Source organism: Stegodyphus dumicola, chromosome 5 (assembly GCF_044657685.1).
Source record: "Stegodyphus dumicola isolate Sdum_Otavi_A_Nest chromosome 5, ASM4465768v1".
NCBI classification, from domain to species: domain Eukaryota; kingdom Metazoa; phylum Arthropoda; class Arachnida; order Araneae; family Eresidae; genus Stegodyphus; species Stegodyphus dumicola.
The window spans coordinates 19,686,622-19,710,453 of record NC_140772.1 but is presented as its reverse complement, the minus strand read 5'-3'; the positions used below and the strand labels follow the sequence as shown (position 1 = coordinate 19,710,453).

The 23,832-nt window shown below is 29.7% G+C and overlaps 1 protein-coding gene across 3 annotated transcripts in view; it reads left to right on the top strand.

The window, feature by feature from the left end:
• LOC118203698 (WD repeat-containing protein 48) overlaps positions 1–21,663 on the top strand; it is a 113,935-nt gene extending 92,272 nt beyond the window's left edge. For 2 of the 3 annotated variants that reach the window (XM_085816484.1, XM_085816483.1), the window contains exons 18-19: positions 2,413–2,620; positions 11,751–21,663. In XM_085816484.1, coding sequence (XP_085672610.1) covers positions 2,413–2,620; positions 11,751–11,843 — 301 coding nt within the window. In that variant the 3' untranslated portion in view covers positions 11,844–21,663. Of the gene's footprint in view, positions 1–2,412; positions 2,621–6,514; positions 6,881–11,750 lie in introns of those variants that run through there. The other variant, XM_085816485.1, reaches the window with a different exon arrangement.
• The last annotated feature ends 2,169 nt before the right edge of the window (positions 21,664–23,832 follow it).

The following is a 23,832-nucleotide window of genomic DNA, read 5'->3' as shown; positions in this document are numbered from 1 at the left end:
TTTTAATAGTGCTTTTTCAACAAATGTTTTTAAAAATAAATAAAATTTAATAGTGGTCATGTAAATCTATAATGATTAAGGCTATTTAATTACCTAATTTAATTATTTGTAACTTACTGCTCACCTTTAAATGTTATATGTGCATTTTAAATCAAGTTATTGCCTTTCATTAATCCTTACTGTGGTCACAAGATACAGCACAAAAATGTAAAAATTAATGTAAAACTTATTCTAATTAAAAAATTAATGTGAGGCTTAAAATAGTACAAAACAACTTATTACTTCTGGTGCATTAGTGGCTTATTGGAACCTTAAAATATATTAACTAGGTTACAATGCCAGGAACTCTACATGAAGCTGTAACACTAACTGCGTCAGATGGAGCACAACTAACTTCCAAAACTTGCCAACCTCAAAACTATATCTGGCTTTCAGATTTGTTTTGAACAACAGATCTGTCTCTGGGCAAGCAGCAGCACTGGCAACAGCCAATCTTCTGTTACAAATCATGCTGGTTATAATTTTATTTGTTATTTTAATCTATGCCATTTGACATAAAATCTACCTGCTATTTACTAAATTTCTAGAGTAAGTACATGGCAAAATGAGACATAAACGAAAAAATCAACATAAAGCTAACTGTTAGGTAAAACGTAAATAAAATGTCCCTAATCATCTTTTAAACTATGTCCAACTATTATACGTGTAAAACATTTAATGCTACCTGATAACTTTTATAAAGTGGATTTTATTCTCAAATTTGTTTTATAGTTATGTTTATTAAATTATGTTTAATAAGAATGCATCCTACTTACGGATCTATTTTATTCTTAGAGGGTTATTACAAAAACGGAATTCAGACATAAGTTGATTGAATTTTAATTGAATTTATTCAGCTCCCAGTTGCTGATAGGTCCTTATTTTTTTTTATTAATGGTCCTTAAAAATACTTAATGTACCATGTGCAGAAATGTGTACAAACCCTGGTTCTCCCAAGCTCAACTCTCCTGTTTCCATACCTTTATGAGGCTTTGCTACTTCTCTTAGGTGTTGTTCTGTGACTATAACATGCATAAAAGATTATGACATCTTAACAAAGTGTGAGGCTAGGAGAAATTTTTCAAGAAAACAAACTTCTCTTTTTCCTGCTAGTGAAGGATTACTAACCAAAAAAAAGTTCATTGGAACCAATGAAACCTGGCTAGCTATGCAGGACATAAAATTTTTTATCTCTTATAAATATAAGTAAAGTATAAATGAATAGATAATTTTAATATATATATTTTTACTAAGCCTCCACTCGAAAAATTACTTTGCATTTACGCTAAACTAAGTTACTGTGAAACCGGTGGATCATAAGGAAATTTTACTACCTACAAAATGGGCAATATGTGTAAAAAGGATGACTACCCCTGATATAGGCAGTGGAAAGATATAATCATTTGATTATTTAAATTTAGGGTTATGTTCCTAAAGATATAGTGGTTAGTTTAGCCAGATGTTGCCTGGATGATATAGTCATTAATTTAGCTATCTGCTATTTTAAAACTAAGCACAGGAGTTCAGTTAGCTTTTAAAGTTTGATTGCTTTTGTGCTCCTGCAGTTATGCTTGGAGGTGCAATATTTTATACCTGATGTATTGGATTTTAAACAGCATGCTTGTTGAAGAAACAGTTAAATAGCTAATGGATCATAAGTGCAGGTGCTTCATTGGGAAGAGTCCCATAGTTTAAAAAGAAGGGACGGAATCAATAAGCCTAAAATTATATATTTTTTTAAAAAAAATTGCTGACTTTCAACTATTATTAACAAAATTTTTGTAATGCAGAGTTATACTCTTCCTTCAGTTCCTTAATGTGGGCACAGATTGTCCCTATTTTGTTTTGTAAAAATAAGTGAGCATACATAATCACTTCTTTGCCAAATCATTCAAATCTCTTATTCTAATTCAGATATTTTTATATTTGAATAATATGCTGTTAAAGTGAACTGGAAAGTTAATTTCAACAGGGTAAATTTATCTGATTTTGATTTGTTTACATAATTTATTTTTTAATAGGTGCAGAAAGAAAAACGTTGTTGTAATGTGCTTATTCATTTGTACTGATAAAAATAGGGCACAATAAAATAACTAGTTTTACTTAGTTTCAGTCTTTCATTAGTTATTTTTATGTGCTGTTGCACATTGTATTATACCATGTGAAAAGAAATATTTTCCCCCTTTTTATTCTGTTAATCACAAGAAAAACCATAGCAGGTATTTCTAGCTGTGCTGTGATCTGAAATGATTTTAAAGATTTCTTTATAGTTAGAAAACAAATTTGATCACTCAACAACTAATGACACATATATCTTATCCCAGTGTTTTTTCCTAGTTATTTCCTCAACCATAAACAGTTGCTTTTTTCTAGAGAACGCTTATCTGCGAGTGATATGCTTCAAGTTCGTAAAGTAATTGAACATGTTTATGAAAAAATTATGGGAGCTGGCTCCGATGCAGGGTCTCAAACAGCAAGTCAGTCAGGAGGCTCTGGTGGACAAGATAAAGCTGAATCTGAAAAAGATGAAGAACGAACATCAATTGCAGAAGAAAAAGTTGAACTCTTATGTCAGGATCAAGTAAGGCTGATTGCTTTGCTATATAATAAAATCAATTGTATTAAAAGTTATATTAATTCATTTGATTATTTGAACTTTTAATAAAGTTTTCCTTTTCCTAGTACTTAATAGGGTTTAGAATGCGGAAATTAATGTAACTCTTTGTGTCTCTCATTATAAATAAAATCATAAAAAAGTCTTAAAAAGGTTATTTAATTTTTTTTTCTGAACAGTGTTACATCATACTGTCTATTTATATCTAAATATGTTAAAATCTTTTATATTTGAATTTATATTAAATATTCAAGGCTGGCATTCTAAAACCATGTTTAAACATATGGAATGTTTCTATTGCAACACAATTAAGTGGTGATTTCTAACGCTTCTAGAATTTTGAGGCTGCTTTCATACCAGGGTTTGGAGGTGATTAAATGTTCTCTCATTTACTTATTGTGTTTGAATGCTCCGAGGAACATTGAACCTTGTACTGATTTACTGGTTGGTAGAGATCTTGCAATTCTCTGCCGACAAGTAAATCAATAAAAATAGAACATCTTTGATTAATACATTTTAGAGCATCTAAACTCAATAATTGAATGGGACAAAGCCAAAACCTGGAAAGTGCTAGAAATCACTTTTAAACAGTGTTGCAACAAAGACTTTTCTTTCGACCTACCATATATAGACATCACTTCTGAGAAGTACAACAAACCTACAGAAAGAATGAAAGAAGGCAAACTTGACCAAGCCATTCATTCCAGCTTGCAAACCGGTGAAGCAGACGGGTCATCTGCGAAGGCTCCCACTTATGTTTTCAAATGCCATTTTATTTTGTTTTTCACGTCATTTTAACCCCGCATATGCTTTTTTTATTGTATGTTAGTCATCATTCAAGAATACTGCAAACCTCCCCACCCCCACCCCCAAAATGGGAATAATTTTTTCTCTTCACTATTTATAAATACTTTCTTTTGGCATTTCTCATTTAGCTCATAGAAGACAGACTACTAATCATTACTTTTCAACTGTGCATGTGTATGTTGATTGCTGTGATAGTTGTATTAGTTTTCTGTCTTGGTTTTTGTTAATTCGTATGAAAAAATGTAATTGTGCATTTTTTATCTTATTGTGTAATTGTTAATTTATGATGGTGAGCTACTTTTCAATCTGCTTGTGATCATCTTTAGATAATTCTCTTTATGAGACAGTTTGCTTGGTTTTAAGGACAGGGTTTGGTAGCTTTTCAGGGAATAAGGGTGGAGCAGCTATGCAGTGTCTCAGAGGAGGGCCATCTAGAGATTTAAGGCAAATTCATTTTAAATAAATGAGCAAAATAAGCAAATTCATTTCAAATAAATGAGACACTTGCTTTTGCTTATTATGTGATAGCTTCTCCACATCAGGTGAAATATTTGTTGATGACAGGAGCAAAATATAAATCAGCTGATCATCAGCAAACCTTTTTCTTAATTGATTCTGATTTTATTTTGTTTTGAAAGAAGTTGTTCTCAAGCATATATGCTTCTGAATTTCCAAACATTGATGTCATCAGTTTTACATAATCAGGATTTTTGTGTTATACAGTTCTTCGAGCAATTTGTTTGATGATGATCTTGTAAATGTTATTGGGCTGCTAACTAATCACTGTGTTGAATGATCATAGCAAGGAAATAACTTTTGCCTGCATTCAGGTGAAAAATATTGAGAACCCATGATACCAAATAAAATTATACATATTTTTTTTTTTTTTTTTTTTTTTTTTTTTTTTTTTTTTGCAGTGGATATGCTGTGTAAGGTAACAAAAAAACATATAATTAGAAAGTCATTACAAAAATGGGTCAAATACCATGTAATTAACAGATTACCATTTCTTAGAATTTTGTTCCTCCATCTTAAAAAAAAAAAAAAAAAAAAAAAAAAAAAACCCTCTAGTGTGTTTTCTGCTGTTCTAAAAAAATAGGCAACAAGACAAGAAATGAAACAAAGTATTTTTGCCAGTTCTGCTCTGCAGGATCAACATTACAGGGTAATTGTAATTTTTATCTCTGTATATATACTTCATTTTTGATATACAGGTGATTTTCCATATATAATCATCTAAAAATGCAGTTTTCTTTCAAATTCTATAGTAATAAAAATATGCAGTTTAGGGATAGTTTACTGAAATTTATTGAGCAGAGAAATGGTTAATGCATGTGTAAAACATGCAGTGAAGAAAGCAAAATTTTTATGTTACCATATGCTTCAGTAATTTCTAGCACATTATTCAAGAAGTGCAGTCTTTCATTGCCTTTCAGATGTTGAGCTATGCATGATGAGTTTTTTAGTAAGATGCTGTGATTGCTGTCAATATAGTTTTGCAGCAATATTGATGAAATCATACTTAAAACCTAAGTTATATCAGAATTATAACTTAAAGATCTTACTATATGATTCACCTGCAACATTTTGATTATGTATGGTTAAGTAAACCTGTGTGTTAAACAACATGCACAAACTCAATTAATACACAATAACATAATATGTTCATTATAATGTAGATTTTTTGTGGCAACAGTGATTTTTTGTGTACATATGCTTTGAGCGTGATAACGTACGGAATGATTATTTATATATATATATGTTTAGAATTTTAAATAAATAGGCACGTTGTTAATTAAAAAGGTTTTCTCTGCAAAATATATTTCCATTCATCTGAAGTTATTAAAATAAGTTAAGAAATTAATTAATTTCAAACAACTGGCGTCTGTGAAAGGAGACCCGAAATTGATTAGGATTTTGGAGACAGTTTAAGAAGATCAACGAAGATGTAAATATAGATAATGATGATAAATTTCAGTACGTATTGCAGGCAACTGTCGTTGGATCCCCAGCGAGAGAGTTCATAGATAGTTATCCTCCGACAAGTGCAAATTATAAAGAAGCTATCAAGCAGCTAAAATCTCGATTTGCACACGACGAATTACTGGTAGAAATCTATGTTCGCGAATTATTAAAGTTGGCTTCGGCTCAAGCTGGCAAAAAAGGAACAGGGTACGTATAGTCCTTAAGAGTCCCAAGTCTTTAGATTTTTTTGAATCGATTTTTGGCCCTTAAAAGTTCTTAATTTTGGCCAAACTCAGCAGAAGGGCCTTAATTTCAATCATCTGAAATTTCTGTCTGTTTTTACGACTACCATTTTGAGTGTGAATTAGCATTTTGTAGGAATATTTTTGGCGTTTCACTGACATATATGCTTATTTTTTGAATGGGTTCATGGGCTATAATTTGTTTCTGTGTCTAATATAAATGATGGGATACTCGATTTTTTGAGAAGTGAAACATAATCATTTCAAAATTCATTTTTTCTAACAAAGAGCTTTTCACTTTTGAGGCTGTGAATTCTTTAATTAAACGGTCCAAAATTGGCGGCTTATTAACATTTTTGCAATTTTAAGATCAGTTTTTATAGAAAATTTTTAATTCCGAGGTCTGGGAATTTTTCGATACTTTTTTTTTAAAAACATCGTAACATTGATAAATTTCATTAAAATAATGGTAATATATTGAAATTATATTTAAAAAATAACATTAAAATAAAACATTTTTATTTTTCGCTATCATATTATAAAGTTCCAATTTGGCCACTTATTATACAATATTTTGAATCTGAAAAATAAACAAGGTGTAATGCTATAAAGTACAATTTAAGAAACAGTACATAGCAAAAGCAAAATTTGCTATGTAATTATTTAAAAATGTCTTCTTTTTAATTTTTTCATACGCATTTTTCCCATGTAATTGTCTCAGAATGGGCATCAGTTTTCTCTATAAAATTAATTTTACACTCTTTTCCACCTTTCTTTTCCAAAATATTTCTGTCTTTTTGCTGTTACAGAATTAATTCGTGGGGATAATATTTCTTTATGATTTTAGACATTGCAGCTTGGAAGGTGTAGAAGGATTTGAAGGCAAGATTTATAGACCCTCGATTCTAGGAGATTCGAGAAATATGTGACAAAATGAAAAATGTCTCCATGGTATCAACACGTAATGGATGTATTTTACAGAAAGTTTGCAATGAATTTCTTACTTTTTGGAGAAAACTTACTTTTTTACTAGAAGAACAATGAAAACATAATATTTGAATGTTTTACTTCTGATACTAGAATCTTAACATGTTTATCTTCCCTTTATTTTTTCTACTTTTCACGAGACACAAGCATGGAAAATATCAAAAATGCTTGTAATGGCATGCATTATGGCATGGGCAGGCATTATAGAAAGGGTTTTTTTTATTAATAAAGAAATTAAAAACTTAAATTTAAAAGATTCATCTAATATGTCTTAATGAATCATACACATAGCTGGCTCTAGGCATTTTCCCACCTGATGCACCCTCTCTGGCTCCTAAATCTGCTGCCTAGTGCCTTTCTAAATTCTGCTTCCAATGCCTGCTCTAAATTCTAAAAGTTTTGCCATTTCTAGATTTTGTTATTTGGTGTGTCACTAAATTCTAAAAATTCTGCCACATCAGCTCTGTGACCGGCCTTTACCATATATATTTTATATTTCTTCTAAATGCTCATTTTGCTAAAGAACTAAAATTAGCCACTTTTTCTATACATTCTAAATGCATTTTTTTTTTTTTTTGGAAAAATATAAATCCTTAATTAAATCTAAAAAATCTAAAATGAAAAGGAAACATGTTGAAGAAAGAAACTGAATACATAAAGAAAATTATTCTTCAAAGATATGTGCAGTTATTATTATTTAAATTACATAATTGTTTATGATTTCAGTCTTCACTTTAATTTTCCATGTCTATTTCGTCATATAATAGAGTTACTGAGCCAGATTAAATTTAAATTAAATTGTACAATGTTTGACCACTATACATTTTTAGTTTGAATTAGACTGTTCTTGTTTAATTACGTCACTGTTAGCTGTAATTGATTTTGTTAGCATCAGAACATGCCTTTATGTTCTAAGTGCTTTTTAAATAAGAGGCTTATTTAAACCTTTGTCTGATATTGTAGTTACTTTCAGACATAGCGATAATATGCTTCACGTCTGTCAGGGGTTTGGGGCTATTTAACTTTTACCAGACCAAGTAAACCCTCATAGGTACATTGTGGAGAGGTTGACAAGTTAGGAGATAAAGCACGTAGAAACTAGCGAGAACACTGGTTTGCATATTGAGACAAATCTCTAATTGTTAAAAAAGATGTTAAAAAAGATCCTTAAAGAGAAGGAAATCTATATAAACTAGCCAAAATGTTTGGGAAGGCTTCAAATTAAAATGACGGATAAATATTTTGTTGAGAATTGTTATAAAACATAAATGTTTTGTAGCTTTTAATGTGTAATTGTCGTTTAAGGGTTTTTGGAACCCGAAATTCTTCAAATGGTGATTTGGGATTTTTGCATTTTCAAATTCTCTACTCTTTTAGCTTTATAAAAATACTATGCTTTAATCTCTATGAAAATTAAAACTAAAAAATCTTGTTTTAATTTATCATTGAATGCTCACATGCTGCTCACAGGCATGTAAAATTTTTATGGCTTAATTATTGTGTTTTCTAATGTTTACTGAAATGAGCCTTTTGTGACAAACTAAGAAAAAAATATTTCGCAAATTTTTTTGTGAGAAGATTGCTAAATTTTACTATGCCTAATATGATAGTCTATAAATTACTCTAATATTCAAAATGTTTCAAAAGCTCATTTCAGTATGATGAGAGAGGTTTACTTTAATTACACAAAAAATTTCAAGCGTGTATCTACGGTAGATTGTGAGAAAAGGTACATCGAAAATGGCCAATTTAACATTGTCGGTTTCCAACTCCCCTTAAGAATCAATGTCATAAATTACATGTATTTTAAATTGTGAAATTTCATTAGATTTTGATTTTAATAGGGCATTTTTAACAAATATTGTTGAAAATAAAATTTAATGGTGGCCATGTAAATCCATAATGCTTAAGGTTATCTAACTACCTAATTTAATTATTTATAACTAACTGCTTACCCTTAAAAATTATCTCTACATATTAAAGCGAGTTATTGCCTTTCATTAATACTTACTGCGGTCACAAGATAAAATATACAAAAGTGTAAAAATTCAAGTAAAACATATTCTTTGCATCTAGTGAAACTTACAATGATACAAAATAACTTATCACCTCTGGTGCTTTAATGGCACTTTGGATCCTAAAAGTATATTAACTGGGTTGCAAGCCCTGGAACTCTACATGAACTAACGACACTAACTGCATCAAACAGAGCTTGACTAACTTTCAAAACTTGCCAACCGTGCCTACATCAGGCTCTTCAGATTTATTATATTTTTATGAAGATACAGTTTAAAAAAAGGATGAGCAACAAAACCTATTATGGAATATGGATTATACTTTTTTTTTAAATTTTAGCTACTTTTGTAGGTGTATCTAGCGGCATTTGAAAGTGAGAGTTGGCATCCATGGATATGCTGCTGTTATCAATAATAGCACGAACTGGAATTATCTTTCCTTTTGAATTACAAACATATGCTATTGTGATCGTTAATCACAAGTGATTTTGATATTGAGCGTGTCAGAGAGACATTTTTACACAATCCTAGAAGATCTGTGAGATCAACGACAAGAGAATTGAATATGCCAATTTCGATGGCGTACAAGGTTATTAAGAAAAAATTAAGACTGCATGCATACAAAGTTCAAATTGTTCAGGTTTTGGAACCTAATGATGGGCCTAGAAGGATGGCCTTTGCAACAGATATGCTAAGGAAGATAAAAGATGATGCTGAATTTTTGAAGCGCATAATGTTCTCCAACAAAGCATCCTTTCATCTTTCTGGCATTGTTAATTGCCATAATGTGCACATATGGGGATCTGAAAACCCCCATGAATACTGTGAAACAGAGGGATTCCCCAAAGGTTAATGTGTGGTGTGGACTAATGCATGACCGAGTCATTGGGGCCTTTCTTTTTTACAGAAAAGACAGTCTCATCAGTCATATACTTAGACATGTTGGAAAACTTCGTATTTCCACTACTAGAAGAGCTTCAGCCAGATGTCTTTTTGCAACAAGATGGTGCACCACCTCATTGGGGTACCATCGTTCGTAGTTCTTTGAATGACCATTTTACAGGAAGATGGATTACGCGAGGAGGTCCAATTCCTTGGCCACCCAGATCACCTGATATAACGCCGCTGGACTTTTTCCTTTGGGGATTTGTAAAGGACAACATTTACAGGAGAAGAGTGTCGAACATTGATGACCTAAAAGACAGAATTACAACCACAATAGCCTCTGTGGATGCTGACATGCTTGCCGGTAGCTGGCGTGAAACTGAATATCGACTTGATATTCTCCGTGCGACGAAGGAGGCACATGGGAAAGTTCATTGACAATGGTCATGAAACTTTTTGAGTCTATCTAACCATTTATGTTATTAATTTTAATCTATCTTTATTATTTTATGAGTTATTAAACATTAAAATGTGTCCGGGACTTTATAAACACCCTGTATATTTCAATTTTTCAACTTTGATTTGATTTGTTTTTGCAAAGATAACATAGTTATGTTTGTTATTTTTCTCATGTTTATTTCAATTACTTTGAATTACTTTATATCATTATTCCGGTTAAGATTACTACTGTTTCTTATGTTTATTTTTATAAAAATAGCCTTGAGTTAACATACATAAAAGTGAAAGTGTCGGGAGACATTTACTCAAGTATCTTGTAAATTTCACTAAATAAATTGGCTATACATTCAAAATTTTAAAGAATCTTGTATTAGCGAAAATGCTTCATTCAGAATGAGTTCTTTCATATCTACATTGGCTATAATCCCATCACTTCATGGAACTACAGTTTTGGCCTAACTTAATTTGCCAGTTTGGCATAATCATTTTTACTTGAGTAAAAGATGAAACACCTTTGCGTTTATTAATTATTGTTCATTGAACGGGAGTTGGTTTTTTCCCCTTGAAAAGTCAACTAATTTCCGATCAATAGCGATAATTATGTATTTTTTACTTTCTTTTTCAAAGTTTGAAATTTTGTTATACATGATTTAAATTCAAGTCCCTTAAAAAGTTTCTTTCATGATTTACCTTCAAGTTCCTTTAAAACATAATTTTGGAATTAAACTTCCTACATGTGGGTTCCCTCTTTTTGATACATTTTACTAAATTTATATTATTAGATAATATAATCAATATTTCTTTAGTAAATAAGTTATATATATATATATATATATATATATGTTTAGAATGCTAAATAAATAAATCTGTTGTTAATTAAAAAGGTTTTCTCTGTGAAATATAGTTCCATTCGTCTGAAGTTATTAAAATAAGTTAAGAAATTGATTAAATTCAAAAACTCTCATTGAAGGTGACTAATATATAATCATGTTAAGCTACTTCTGCCATGAAAACTAATCAGGTTATCTGTGATCTGTTGTGGAATCAAGGTGCCAGATCTAGTTAAATTATGGTTGGAACTATACTGCTGGTGTTTTCTAATAACTAAGTGTTCCTAGATTAATCTCAATTTTTTTACATGCTGCGTAGTTTTTCAAATGTTGACTGTTCTGATAAAAAGATTTTTCTCGAAGCTCTAAAATGGCTTATATTTCGCCAGCGTGCTTTATATAGCTTCTACATTATGAACATAATTTCTTTAGGATAATTAGCTTTATATTATAACAATTTCTGAAACATAATTTAGATTAATTCAGAAGTCAAACAACAAAAATCAGCGTTATATTTTGTTTATTTGTATATATGTTGTTTGACTTTTGAATAAGTATTTATTTGGCGTGTTATTGTGTCTTAATAAGTTAGATTGTTTTGAGATTACATATATTTTTCATTACTGTTCATGCTTTATGCACCTAAGTAATTTAATACATTAAAATTTTGGAAACAAAGAACACGTTTAATGTCTGTTCGTATAAAGGAGCCTGCCGTGTTACAAACGAAGCATATTTCATTCTTTTGTTCATGATTACATGCTTATAAGAAATATCTTAAATTTATCTGTGTAAAGTTATCCATAATTTTGTTTATGAATTAGGTTATTTACTATTATTTTTAATGTTCAAATTAAGATTGTTTAATTTTACTGGAAGCTAATGTTTTTGCTTTCTTCCCTTTTAGGTATTAGATCCTAATATGGATTTACGAACTGTGAGGCACTTCATATGGAAAAGTTCTAATGATTTAGTTCTGCATTATCGTGCTATAAAATAACATATTTTTCTTTTACAAAGTTTTTTTAATCATCTTTTATGAAATTTTCATATTTTGTGTGTTACAAGTTAACATATTGACTGGAACTGTAATTCACATTCATTTCTAACAATCTTGCACAAAAAAAGGGGGGACAGTTCTATATCTCCCGTTCTACTGGACCGATTGTCGAAATTAAACTTGCATTTTCCATGTCTTTAAAGTGCAACTTAGAATATATATTAGATTTATGGATAGGATTGTTCTAACGTAGATATATTGACACAAAATCGGACTTTTTCTGAAATAACGTACCAATTTTTTTCTATATTTCAGCTCTACAACTCAAATTATGCCAGGTATTAAATTTTGTAATTTTTGATGAGAAAATTATGGAGAAATTTTAAAATTGTTGAACTGTTGAATTCACTTGTTGAACTTCTTAATTTATAGCAACCTGTTTTAATTTCCTTTTTTTTTTTTTTTTTTTCCATTGTACAACTGAAAAAGTCATCGTTCATACTTTCAAATAATTTTAAAAAAGTCCATAAACCACATTTGGCGTTATTATCACCTATAACAAATATGCCAAATTTTAAAACGTGCCAATATGTAAATTCACATATAAGAATAAGAAAAAATTAAGAAATTTTGAATAAAAAACTGATTTTTTGCAGGTGTGCTTAGAAATACATGTACTTTAAGATGATGGTAAAATTTTATAGGTTATTGTTCAAAATGTTTTCAAAAAATTTATAAAAATTATTTTAAAATACAAATTTAGAAAATTAATTGTAAAAAATGGGCAAATTTTATTTGGAATGAATCTAAATTTTGAAATGTAACAGCTTAATAAAAAAAGCTTAATAAAAAAAGAGTTATTAACTCATTAACCACCAGAACTACAAGGAATGTTTCTTTTCTCGTGAAAATAATAACAAATATTAAATTAAGCATTTATAACATAAATTTACATTGAAAATAAAAAGAAATGCTCTTATCTGTGGAAAAAGCGAGTGTTACCTTCGCGCAACGTCAGCGGAATAAGACTATGGATGTTTAGTGAGGAGGATTGTATTCGTGTGATGTTTCTTTTGAGTGGAGTGCAGGATTTCTTTTTAGCTGTATAACGTTTTATAAATCTACAAATCACTTTACTTGTAATTAATTTAATATTAAAATATACATTGTTACAAATACAGATTATTTCAATTGAAAGATTCAAGCATGAAAAGCTTGATTACAATCATGATGTAAAGCTACATTACATACTTTGCATCTATAAACAGTCTGGCTATGGTACTCTTTACAACAAAGTCTTTTGTTATCAACGTACGATAAAATGCCTACCGTCTCCATTCAATAGTTTTTGAATGCTGAATTTACTAGGTCTTCCTGTTGCTGATCTATTTCTGGCTAATTCTACACTCTCAGTAGGAGTTTGCAAAAGGAATAATGCATTCTCGCATCTGAAATCTAAAAGAGACTTTATATTTAAAGTAGATATCTAAAAGAGACTTTATATTTAAGGTAGTAAAAAGTGGTGATGTTTAGTAAGTTTAGATACTGTCTCACCTCGTATAATTTATCAGTATTGTCAATTTGACTATTGTCAAATGCAAATTCTGCTTCATATTCCTGTGCTGCAAACGTGATATTGATTCTCGTACAACAAGAACAGAAGCGTTCTTATCAAAAGACCGATACATTTTTTCTTGAGGTAAAGAATGATATCCTGTAAGCAATAATATTCCAATAAATCTTCTCATATAGGCTTCAGATGCAATAAACTTTTTTTTTTTTTTTTTTTTGAGCGTATTTATTTGTCTGTTCAACGAGAAGAAAGTAAATGTCTAAACCAAGAAGAAAATCGAAAATCTGTGCACTAGTTTTACCTTGTATTTTGTCTTTTATAATTTCTCTTCTATCTCTTTCTTCATGTTCTTACTGAGACATAACTAACAGTTCCTTTTTTATCCACTTCAAGATTTCAGTCTTCTGCCTTTTAAACTTTTTAGTATGACTATAAATGCTTTTAGAAGGCTGAAACTTACTTCTTACATGAATTTCAACTTCCCCAGCAGTATCATTTGGTAAAATATCGTTATCATTATTTAAAACATTGCCATTCCTTTCTTCTTCGTCACTAGCTCCTGCAATTTCTGGGGGAATAACAACAATATCAGTTTCATTCTGGTCATTATTAACATTATCATCATCTGTTTCTTCATCAAAAAATCTTTGAAGGGCTTCTTCTAATGTAAGATACCTCATTCTAGGCATTTTTAAACAACCAGAAATCGAAAGGAATGAGTGAAAAAGGAGATTGACTACCCATTTCCTGCTGACGTTGCATCAGCGCAACACCTGTTTTCCCTTCCTTCTCAACACAAATATAAACATCTGACTGATGTAATGTTCTGATAAAGGGTGACCTTGACTAAAAATAGATCACTCATAAAGACGGCGACTCTTTCGTTAAATATTTTCAGCAAAAATACCCGGTTGAAAATTTTGCTTAGAGTATGAGATTAATTATTATAAACAAAATGATTGTTAGAGGCAAATATTTTTTTACAGAAATAATCTTCATAATATTCCCTACACAAAATCATCTGTTAGTATAAAATATCTTAGGTAGTTATATTTATATAATTATTTATTTTGACCATTGCGTCAATGCAACACCAGCAGCTAATGGGTTAATAAATATACACCAAATTAAATTAACATGGAGGATCTAAAATTTTGAGAGCTAATTTTTTAAAAACTACTGATGCCATTTTTACAAAACTTGGCATATTGGCATAATTTGAGTCAGAGAATCGAAATATGGAAAAAATAGGTATGTTATTTCAAAAAAAGTCCTTTTTTTTTTTTTTTTTTTTTTTTTAAATTCCTATATTAGAACAGTGCTATATATAAATCTAATATATGTCCTAAGTTGCACTTTCGACACATAGAAAACACAAGTTAAATTTTGACAATTGGTCCAATAGAATGGGAGATATAGAAGTGTAACCCCCCCCCCCCTTTTTTTTTTTTTTTTTGTGCAAGGTACACTTTACTTACTTTAACAGTGGTAGGTATAAATGTGGTGCTTTACATTTATATGTTTTTGATGATGTATCTTACAGAATTATTATTCATATAAGTAATGAAAGATGCATTCCTTTAATATGACAGTGCAATATAATAATAATTGTAATAGCATTTAAAAAAAATTAAGATTGATTTTGTTTTATCCAAAATTATTTTAAATTTTGTTTTAATTATGGTTTTTTTAAATAGCTTTACTGTATGCATATTTTGCAGTGTTTTAAGGCTTTTGCTTGCATTAATTAATTGTTATTCTATATAAAATTTTATTTTTTACTGTTCGGTAGCTGTGGTCAAATTGTGATCCAGTTAACTGTGGTTTTTCTCCGAGATAGCAATTCATTTTTCATATATTTATTAAAACACCAAAAAATGTTAAAAATTAAAGTAAAAATAGGAAATATTGAGGAGACTGTTACTTGATATTGTGCACCATTTTAAGTGCATTATCTTAATGCAAGTACTGTAAAAAAGACATAAATTGAACATTAAAATGTAAATTATCTAAATTCAGAGAATACTGAATTCCTAATTAAAAATTAACTCCCATTTTAAAAATATTAAAATTTACTATCAAAATAAGAAGTATATTCTGCTAAACTGCAGTTTAAAACTATATTAAACAATCTATATTGTTTTAAGAAAATAAATAATGATTTATCTAAAAGGTGCATTTTATGCAGTAAATACTCTACTATCCCGAATGCTCAGGAAAAGGCCAAATTCCAGATAGTTGAGTACATACAAAATGCAATTCATGGTAGAAAAACCATGTGAATGGAAGAAATTTCAGGTCTAAAATTATAAAAACCATCATCTTATTTATTATCAGCTTAAATATTAAAAGCTTAAAATTATGTAAGATTTTGAAAAGAAATTCATTTTGTACATAAAATCCTATGTATTTTGTAGGCCTTTCAGCATGTGAAATTAAAACTTCTCATTCGATTATAAAATGTCATCAACCATAAAAATTGGCAGAGATGCCACCAAATGTGCATCAATCATTTCACTAGATGCTTAAAGGGAATAGATTGTTCTTCATTTAATTAGAATCATATGATTCAAGTTGTGTAGCATCTAAAAAAACTTAAATCGCGTTTATTAATTTTGCAATTTACATCGTCATTATATATTAATTTTCAAATAAAATCTCATGCTGAGGCAGTTAACCTTTTGACTACGAATTTAAGAGAAAAAATTTTATTTACCCCGTTTTCTATCCAAATGAACAAAATATGTCATAAATAAGGTAAATTTAGCATTTGAGATTTTCTTAACAAACAGTTTTCAAGCCATTAACTATGGCTGGGAAATACATGTTTTAAATCATTTTTTTAAACTGTGGGGAGAAACTTACTTAACTTATAATCTTCTGTACAAAAAGTAAACCAGCTTATCAAGAATTAATTTGGTTTACGTAATACTAAAGCAAAGATCATATGATTGTGTTGTGATATTATGTATATACATTATTGGTGCTGATTCGCACTATTTGGCTGCAGTTTTATTTTTTGGAAGAATGTTTTCTCAAAAATAGTCCATGGTGAAGCACATTAAATACCAATTTTTTTAAATAACAGTAAGGCTTTTAATCAGAATGAATTTAATAGAACTGAGAAATACTTTTGTTTTATATTTTTCCAGAATTAATGGAATTCATAAATCCATAATACATTAACATTATTCTGATGCAGTTGACATTCGATTGAATAAATTGCAAATGTCTGTTTATTTCAGTGAAAGTCCCCCCCCCCATAAGTGTCTGTTTCTAATGAAAGGCAGTCCCAAAAGATCTCCTTTGGCGTGTTGAGAGTTTTTTTCATAAAATAGCAAAAGTGTCAAAAGACCTTTCTTTGCATCGTCCCAAAAATATTTTTTTCTTCTTTTTATAATGATGCATTTTGAATTAAATTCTCTTCTGTTAACATTTCTGTTACAGGTTAATTTTTGTCACTATCAAACCATGTCTCTGTATCAAACAGAGGTTCTTAGCTATGTTTTTGCTTGTTAAGGCTTTTAATATTTTTGTTAAACCTAGTTCTTTTGTTTTAAAACTGTCAAATTATTTATCAGATGATTCTGAAAGTTAACTGAAATAGATATAATAATAGTTAACTGTATAATAAATAATGAATAAAAGTTAACTGAAAAAAAAATATTCTACCATCCTTTCCTACGAGTCCAATTTATAACGGAATTCTAAGAATTCATGAGCCCTTAAATGGAATCTTTTATTGAAAATGATGACTGAAATTAAGTCAGGGGGCTTTCAGCATTCACAAGTCTGTTCATAAAATTTTTTTGATAAATCATTTTTAAGTTTTGGATAATTCCTTAATTCATTGGCTGGATCAAAGCAACATCATTCTGATGTTGCTATAAACATAGTTTCTTTTTTGAGGATGTGCTTGGCAGTTATCAGTGAGTATAACGATTTGGCTGTCTTTAGGTTTTCTTTTTGACTTCAACTCATTCACAAGATACGGCGCAAAAGTGCTTTTGAACCAGTAAAAAAAAGTATCCTTATCCATCCAAGCATTCTTTTGATGTGTTTATGCCACGGAGATCCACGATTCCTGCCAGTGCTCGAGGATGTTTAGATTTCCCAGTCATCAATAATTTTTGTCTGTGTGATCTAGTTTCATTGGCACAGGCCAAAATTGTAAATCTGTACTTACCTTTTTCGAAACCGCAAATAGATGTTTCATTAGCACCTGCTAAATTTGAAGTCGGAAGACAATGAAATAGCAGATCCATTTCATCTGGATTATAAATATTGTCTAGTGCTATGTTACAAAGTCTTCGAAAAAAGCAGTGTATTCAACATCTTCTCTATCAGTCGAATGTTTTTCACCGGACATATCAAGCTTGTGAATTCCATAACTTTTTTCTAAACAAGCGTGCCATCCATTTGGAAATTTGCAATCTTTGCAAGCATTTAGCTTTTCAAAGAATCTTTTGCTTTTAGAGTAAGCATCGGCCCAGAAACATGAACTCTGTCTTATCATTTTAATACAAACCACTCATACAATACCTTATCTACATTTCCATTTTTAAGGTTGCTGCAAAGTTTTTCTTTCATTGAAAACTTGTCTCTGCACAGGAGGCAAATTTCATTCATTTTTCCTCTTGTGATTTAATATCATGCAGAAGCTGTTAGCATATTTTTTAGATGATTTTCATTGTATTTACAGAAATATTTTACCTAATATTTTTGTGTTTTAAATATTCTAACCCTTATTCTTCACTATCTTTCTATACTCTAATTTCCAAGACAGTAATATCTTTTGTAGTATCAGAAGAGGTATTTTATCCCATTGCTCTCGAACAGCTTTCCAAAGTCCAAAGAGGTAGGTCGACATTTGAAGAATCCACTTTTTAAAAGTGCAAAAATCTATGGAAAATGCAAAACTGTTTTCCTTTATGGAAAGATAGTGGAGTGGGGTTTCTAATATGTATCCTAACCATGGATGATTTTTAACAATTAGCCATTTCGTTGAAACTTGCAGAAATTTTGGAAATAATATAAAAAGGTTTCAGTTCCAGTTATCTATAAAGTTTTTTTATATGCAATTTTCATACTCTTCATTATAACTTTATAAAATAATATAAAATCTTTTGGAAACTGGACAGGACCAAATGGTACATTTCTTGCCCCTGGGATCAATGGTTTTCATCTTACAATCAAATTTTTGTTCTTTCTACTGCTAGGAGCACTAAAGAAGTAAGGCACATGTGTGTAACATTGCTACTCTATTGATTGTATAGGCAACTTCAAATGATATTTCACAGATTGCCACACCGACGGAAGAGTCAATTGGTGATCAGATAATAAATTTTAAAATTATAAAGGTCTGCCTTTTTCAGCTGAGTATAGCAATATGTAATAAATATGTTGTATTTTGCATAATACATTTGTTAATTTTTAAGATAAGAGCATTGTGCTGAATGCAAATTCTGTCAGTTTTTTTATAATCAGAATTCACAAAGCTGGAGTGATTTTTATATGAAATTCAGCATTTTAAAATCGTTGTTCATATATGTAAATATGATGTACTGTATTCTTAAAATCTGTGTAATGTTTATAAAATCCAGCAGTATAGCTCTTCCAATATAATTCTTCTGGACTGAGATAATGTAATACATGACAGTAAAAAGAAATTTATTCATTTTATAAAAATCGTCCAGATATTTGCAAGAAATTTCTGTTAGGTTTTATTATAAATCTTATAAAATGGTATATTCTTGGAATTTAAGAGATAAATTAATTCTTTAAAAGTAAATTAGAGCTATAAATTATGAAGAAGTACATATACTGCTTCATATAGTACATATACTACTGTACATATACTAAAATGTTTAAAAATAATCCTGAAAAATTTAGTGAGAGAAAGTAAAAACAGAAACAGAATTTAATGAATCTGATATAAAGTTATTCCTTTTCTCAATAACAGTCTATTTTTGTGTGTCACTTACTTTGCTTGCTGTACAATAACTATGGTGGCAGTCAGGCTGACTTTCTTTATTTCTGATGGATACTGCCTAGTTGTCACTAACAGTAGGTGGGGGAGGGACAGATTCATCAAACAAAAGAATATTCATCACTGAAACTTTTGAATTTATCAACTGTGATCTTGTAATTCTATGTCTTATGCACTTGAAATCAGGGAGAAAAGAGTTTTTCTTATGCTGTACATCAAATATTAAGGACATGGTTATAAAAAGGAAGCAAATATATTGGCAAGTTATGCTTTTCTGGCACTTTTGATAGCAATTTCTTGATAACCTACAAATACAAAGATATATCTGTTAACATTTAGCAAACCCATTTCATTTATAAAAAAGGTGTATGCAATATATGTAGTAGGACTCCAGTTATTCAGACTATCTTGAACAGAAAGAGTTCTTCCTTTTCTCCATAAATACAAAGAAGTGTTTCTTGTAATGTGAACATGGGAGTTTTATTTTGTTTCAACAATTAAAAAATAAAATCCTCTTATTTTTCTTAATTTAAACTTAACAGTTATACATTAATCCTCTGATTTTTCTTAAATATAAACACTGCAGTTATACATTTTGATAAGCAACAAACTTATTTATTTCCATTTCAAGTAAAATAAAACTATATTAATTTTTCTTTACATTGGCCCTAAAATTAAATGCATAATCTTGTTTTTATTTTTCGTGTAGCAGAGTAATGGTTTATTTGCATGAAGTAAAGTAGAATAAGTGAATGTGTATGGCATATTATTTAGCTTTTAATAAACTGTATTACATGCCATATGCATTCAATTAATTTTTCTTAAAAATATACCTGTTTTTCTTAAATCCATGAAGAAATTCAAAGTACTTAAATTATCAGTAAATTTTTTTTGGTGTCACAAGGTGAACAAGTTACTTAGATGACTAGACCTCAAACACCTGTAGTTCTGTTGTACACTTAGAAAACTATCTTAATGCAATCTCTCTTTCTCTCTCCCCCCCCTTTTTTTGGCCATAATTGTTATATTATCATACATATCGTAAAGAAAAAAAATTAGTTGTTAAATAAATTCTTTATTTCTATTGATTATTTATGTAATATTTAACTATTGATTATCTAACATTGCTATCTATCTAACATAATTTGTATTAATATATATGTGTGTGTTTAAGATAAAAATTCTAACTTTAACTTCAGTAATCCCTCCGTTTTAATTTAAGTATTCTCTTTTCACCCTAAAAGTAATAATTGCTTAAAATAAATCTCTTTGAAATGTACTATTTCAAAATTAATCCATGTCATATGATTCTTGCATAATTATTAAAGTTCAAATATTTACATAATTTCAAATATGAGAACTATCTTAATGTTCTTAAGTTAATATTAGCTTGTGGTGACAAATTTGAGCCAAAATAAATCATTCCGAACTCAACTTTTGTTTTAGATTTGTTGCATTTTCCATCTCTCTCTGGCTTTGCTACTGCCGACTTGCTAATGCCTGCTGCTGCATCTATTACTAAATATATTTAAAAACCGTATAAGGTATCGATGTAGTTATTCAAGAATAGGCATGCTTTTTGTGCTGATTTATCTGTGTTGGCTTAAATGTGTGTTAATGAAATTAAATATTAGATCAGCCATAATTGCGAGTATCTCAGTCTTTTCTTATAAGTTATTACATATAGCATTTCTTTTCTGTGTTTTTTTAATTGCTGTAGGAACTTTTATCTGTATGGTATAACTATATGCTTGTCGTATAGCAGTATGATTGAATTTAAATTTTATTGCTCATATTTGTATTTTGCATCAGACATTTTTCTATCTCTTCATTAGTGTGAAAGTGAGTGTGTATGAGTGTGCATATAAAATGAATATGTTTCTTCATTCTCGTGTCATCTAGTAGTGCTTTTAGCAATTATATACATGATTAAATATTATGTATTGTAATGTATAATTAGGTATGAATGTTGTCAATGGTGGGATTCAGCTAGTTTGCATAAAGGGCCGAATCGCTTCTTAATGTATTTAATTGAATGGACCCGGTTTTAAAAATTGAATTTTTATATTATTTTAAGCTATTGTTATGTAGTAGCTAATTTTATTCCTTATTTAGGCAGCAAACTGGTTCTTAAAACTGAATCCCGCCACTGAATTTTATGATTATTTTTGTACAGTTATTTATTGAAATAAATAAATAATTGATATATTTGTAACCAGATTGATTAATATGATTAATAAATAAAAAAGATAAATGCATTTTTTCTACTTTTGCTTAATAATTCTTATTGCGAGAGAGGGAACTGAAATTTAAATTTGGTTTTGTGAATCATTTTTGTTGCGTATTCTATAGGTGTAATTTAAATAACATTTCTGATTCATTGCTCTAAAACAGAGGTTCCCAAACTTTTTTGTCCCGTAGACCACTTGCCGATTTTTTCTGTTTTTCTTAGCCTCTTCCTAGGAGTCGTTCCAAAACCACTTCAAACAATGTAATATATATACTTGAGCATTGCAAAACAGGGTGAAATTGTCGTTATTGTTAAAGCTTCACGCAATGCATTCCAAAGCGCTCAGATGATAGCAAAGTGTATGGAAATGTGAAATTTAACCTGGTAGTGACAACTATTAGGTGAAATTTTACAGTGGCTGAATGTGATTTTGGAACGCTACCCCAATACTGAATTTTTAAACATGTTTTTAACAGCAACACAGAGCTACTCACTTGGTAAGGTTTACTATAAAGTGGGGAAAAAAATGTAAACCTTTTTGTTTATATGCCGTTATTAATCAAAATGACAAAAATACAAATCTGTAACATTAATAATATTTTGTATTCATCCGTAATATTAGTACGTAGCAGGATTCTTACTTAAAATAAGTACACACACACACAGGGAAAAATAAAACAGTACTTTTAATGGGAGGGGTAAACCTCATTCTTTAACTACACATTTTTACTTCCTTGTGCGAAGTAAAAAGGAAGTATTGTAATCGCGAAAAGTTTCAGGCAGCATATTTCAACAAAAATATCCATTTTGACCGCTATCGAATGCAATTTAACGATGTTTTTGCGTGATATCTGTACGTAAGGACAAAGTAAAAGACTCGTTTCCTCCAAAAAAATTATAAAACTGCTTTAAAATTAATTCTGCAGAGAATTTTTCGTGGCGTCTGTATGACTGTATGTGCGTACGTGTGTATATCGCATAACTCTAAAACGAGTAGCATCAGAACTTCGAAATTTTGTATATATGACTGCTATAACATGTAGATGTGCACCTCGTATTTTGGTTGCAATCAGCCGCACCAAACATATATAAATATATTTATATATATATATCCACTCTCTTACCCGGCTCAGTGATCTCAGTTTCTTTACTCTTATATGTTTGTAAATTGTACATTTTTTGCTTTAAAAAGGTTTGTATTATGTTGTTTTTATCTTACGGTTAAGGTTTTTATGCCTTTAGTAAATCAGTATGCAATATTTTTAGAATTATCAACAATTTTAAAGTTGTCTAAGTGCCGCTAAGCCTTTTTTTAATGGCAGCCATTGATGTTTACATTTGAAACAGGAGACTAGTGGATTTGTTGCCAATCTAGAGAAACTTAGCTTCGCAACAACAAAGATAAATCATGCTTAATTTTTTCTGAAATTTTTTCGAGGAAATAAGTGTTTGAGATTTACTTCATAATTTTTAATATAGATATTTTGAGTTTTTAAGTATTTTTGCCTTCTCGCGAAGTGAGAACTAAATTAATTAAATGAGAAATACTCAATCGCCTGTGAAAAACTGTTTCTTTTTTGTTTTGTTTGCTTAATTTCTTTTAAACATCGTTCTAACTTTATTATAGTATTTGAATAGAACATGTGGCAACGATTAGATAATTCTATTCTTTAAATGATATAAATTTTATGCATTATGAGTTATAATATGAACGAAACATATAAGTTAACTGTTATATAATTATTGGATTATATAACAGTTAACTTAGTTTCCATTATATAATTATTATATAAGTTAACTGTTATATAATTATTAACACTGTTAAGTGAATCTAGTGCCAGAGTGTCGCTATGGTAAAAAAATACTAGAGTGAATTTTAAAGAATGCATTTATTCTATTGGGGTTTATGCACTGTCGGTGAAGAAGATTTAATTCAATCCAATAAGTTTAAATGAAATGCAAGAAAAAATGCGTATAATTTAATATTCCAATACAAGGAAGTCATGTGGTGTACACATCAGATTTTTTTATATTTGGCTTCAAATTAATCAGGTGCAACTGTAAATCTTCTTGGCCAGTGATTTCAATATTTCTTTTATTTTCCCCTTAATGTAAGAAAATCAGCAGCTGTGCTGAGCTCCTTCCCTCGAGGTATGAAGATGGAAAGGCTAGCAAAAACTTAGTCCATAATGCAGGA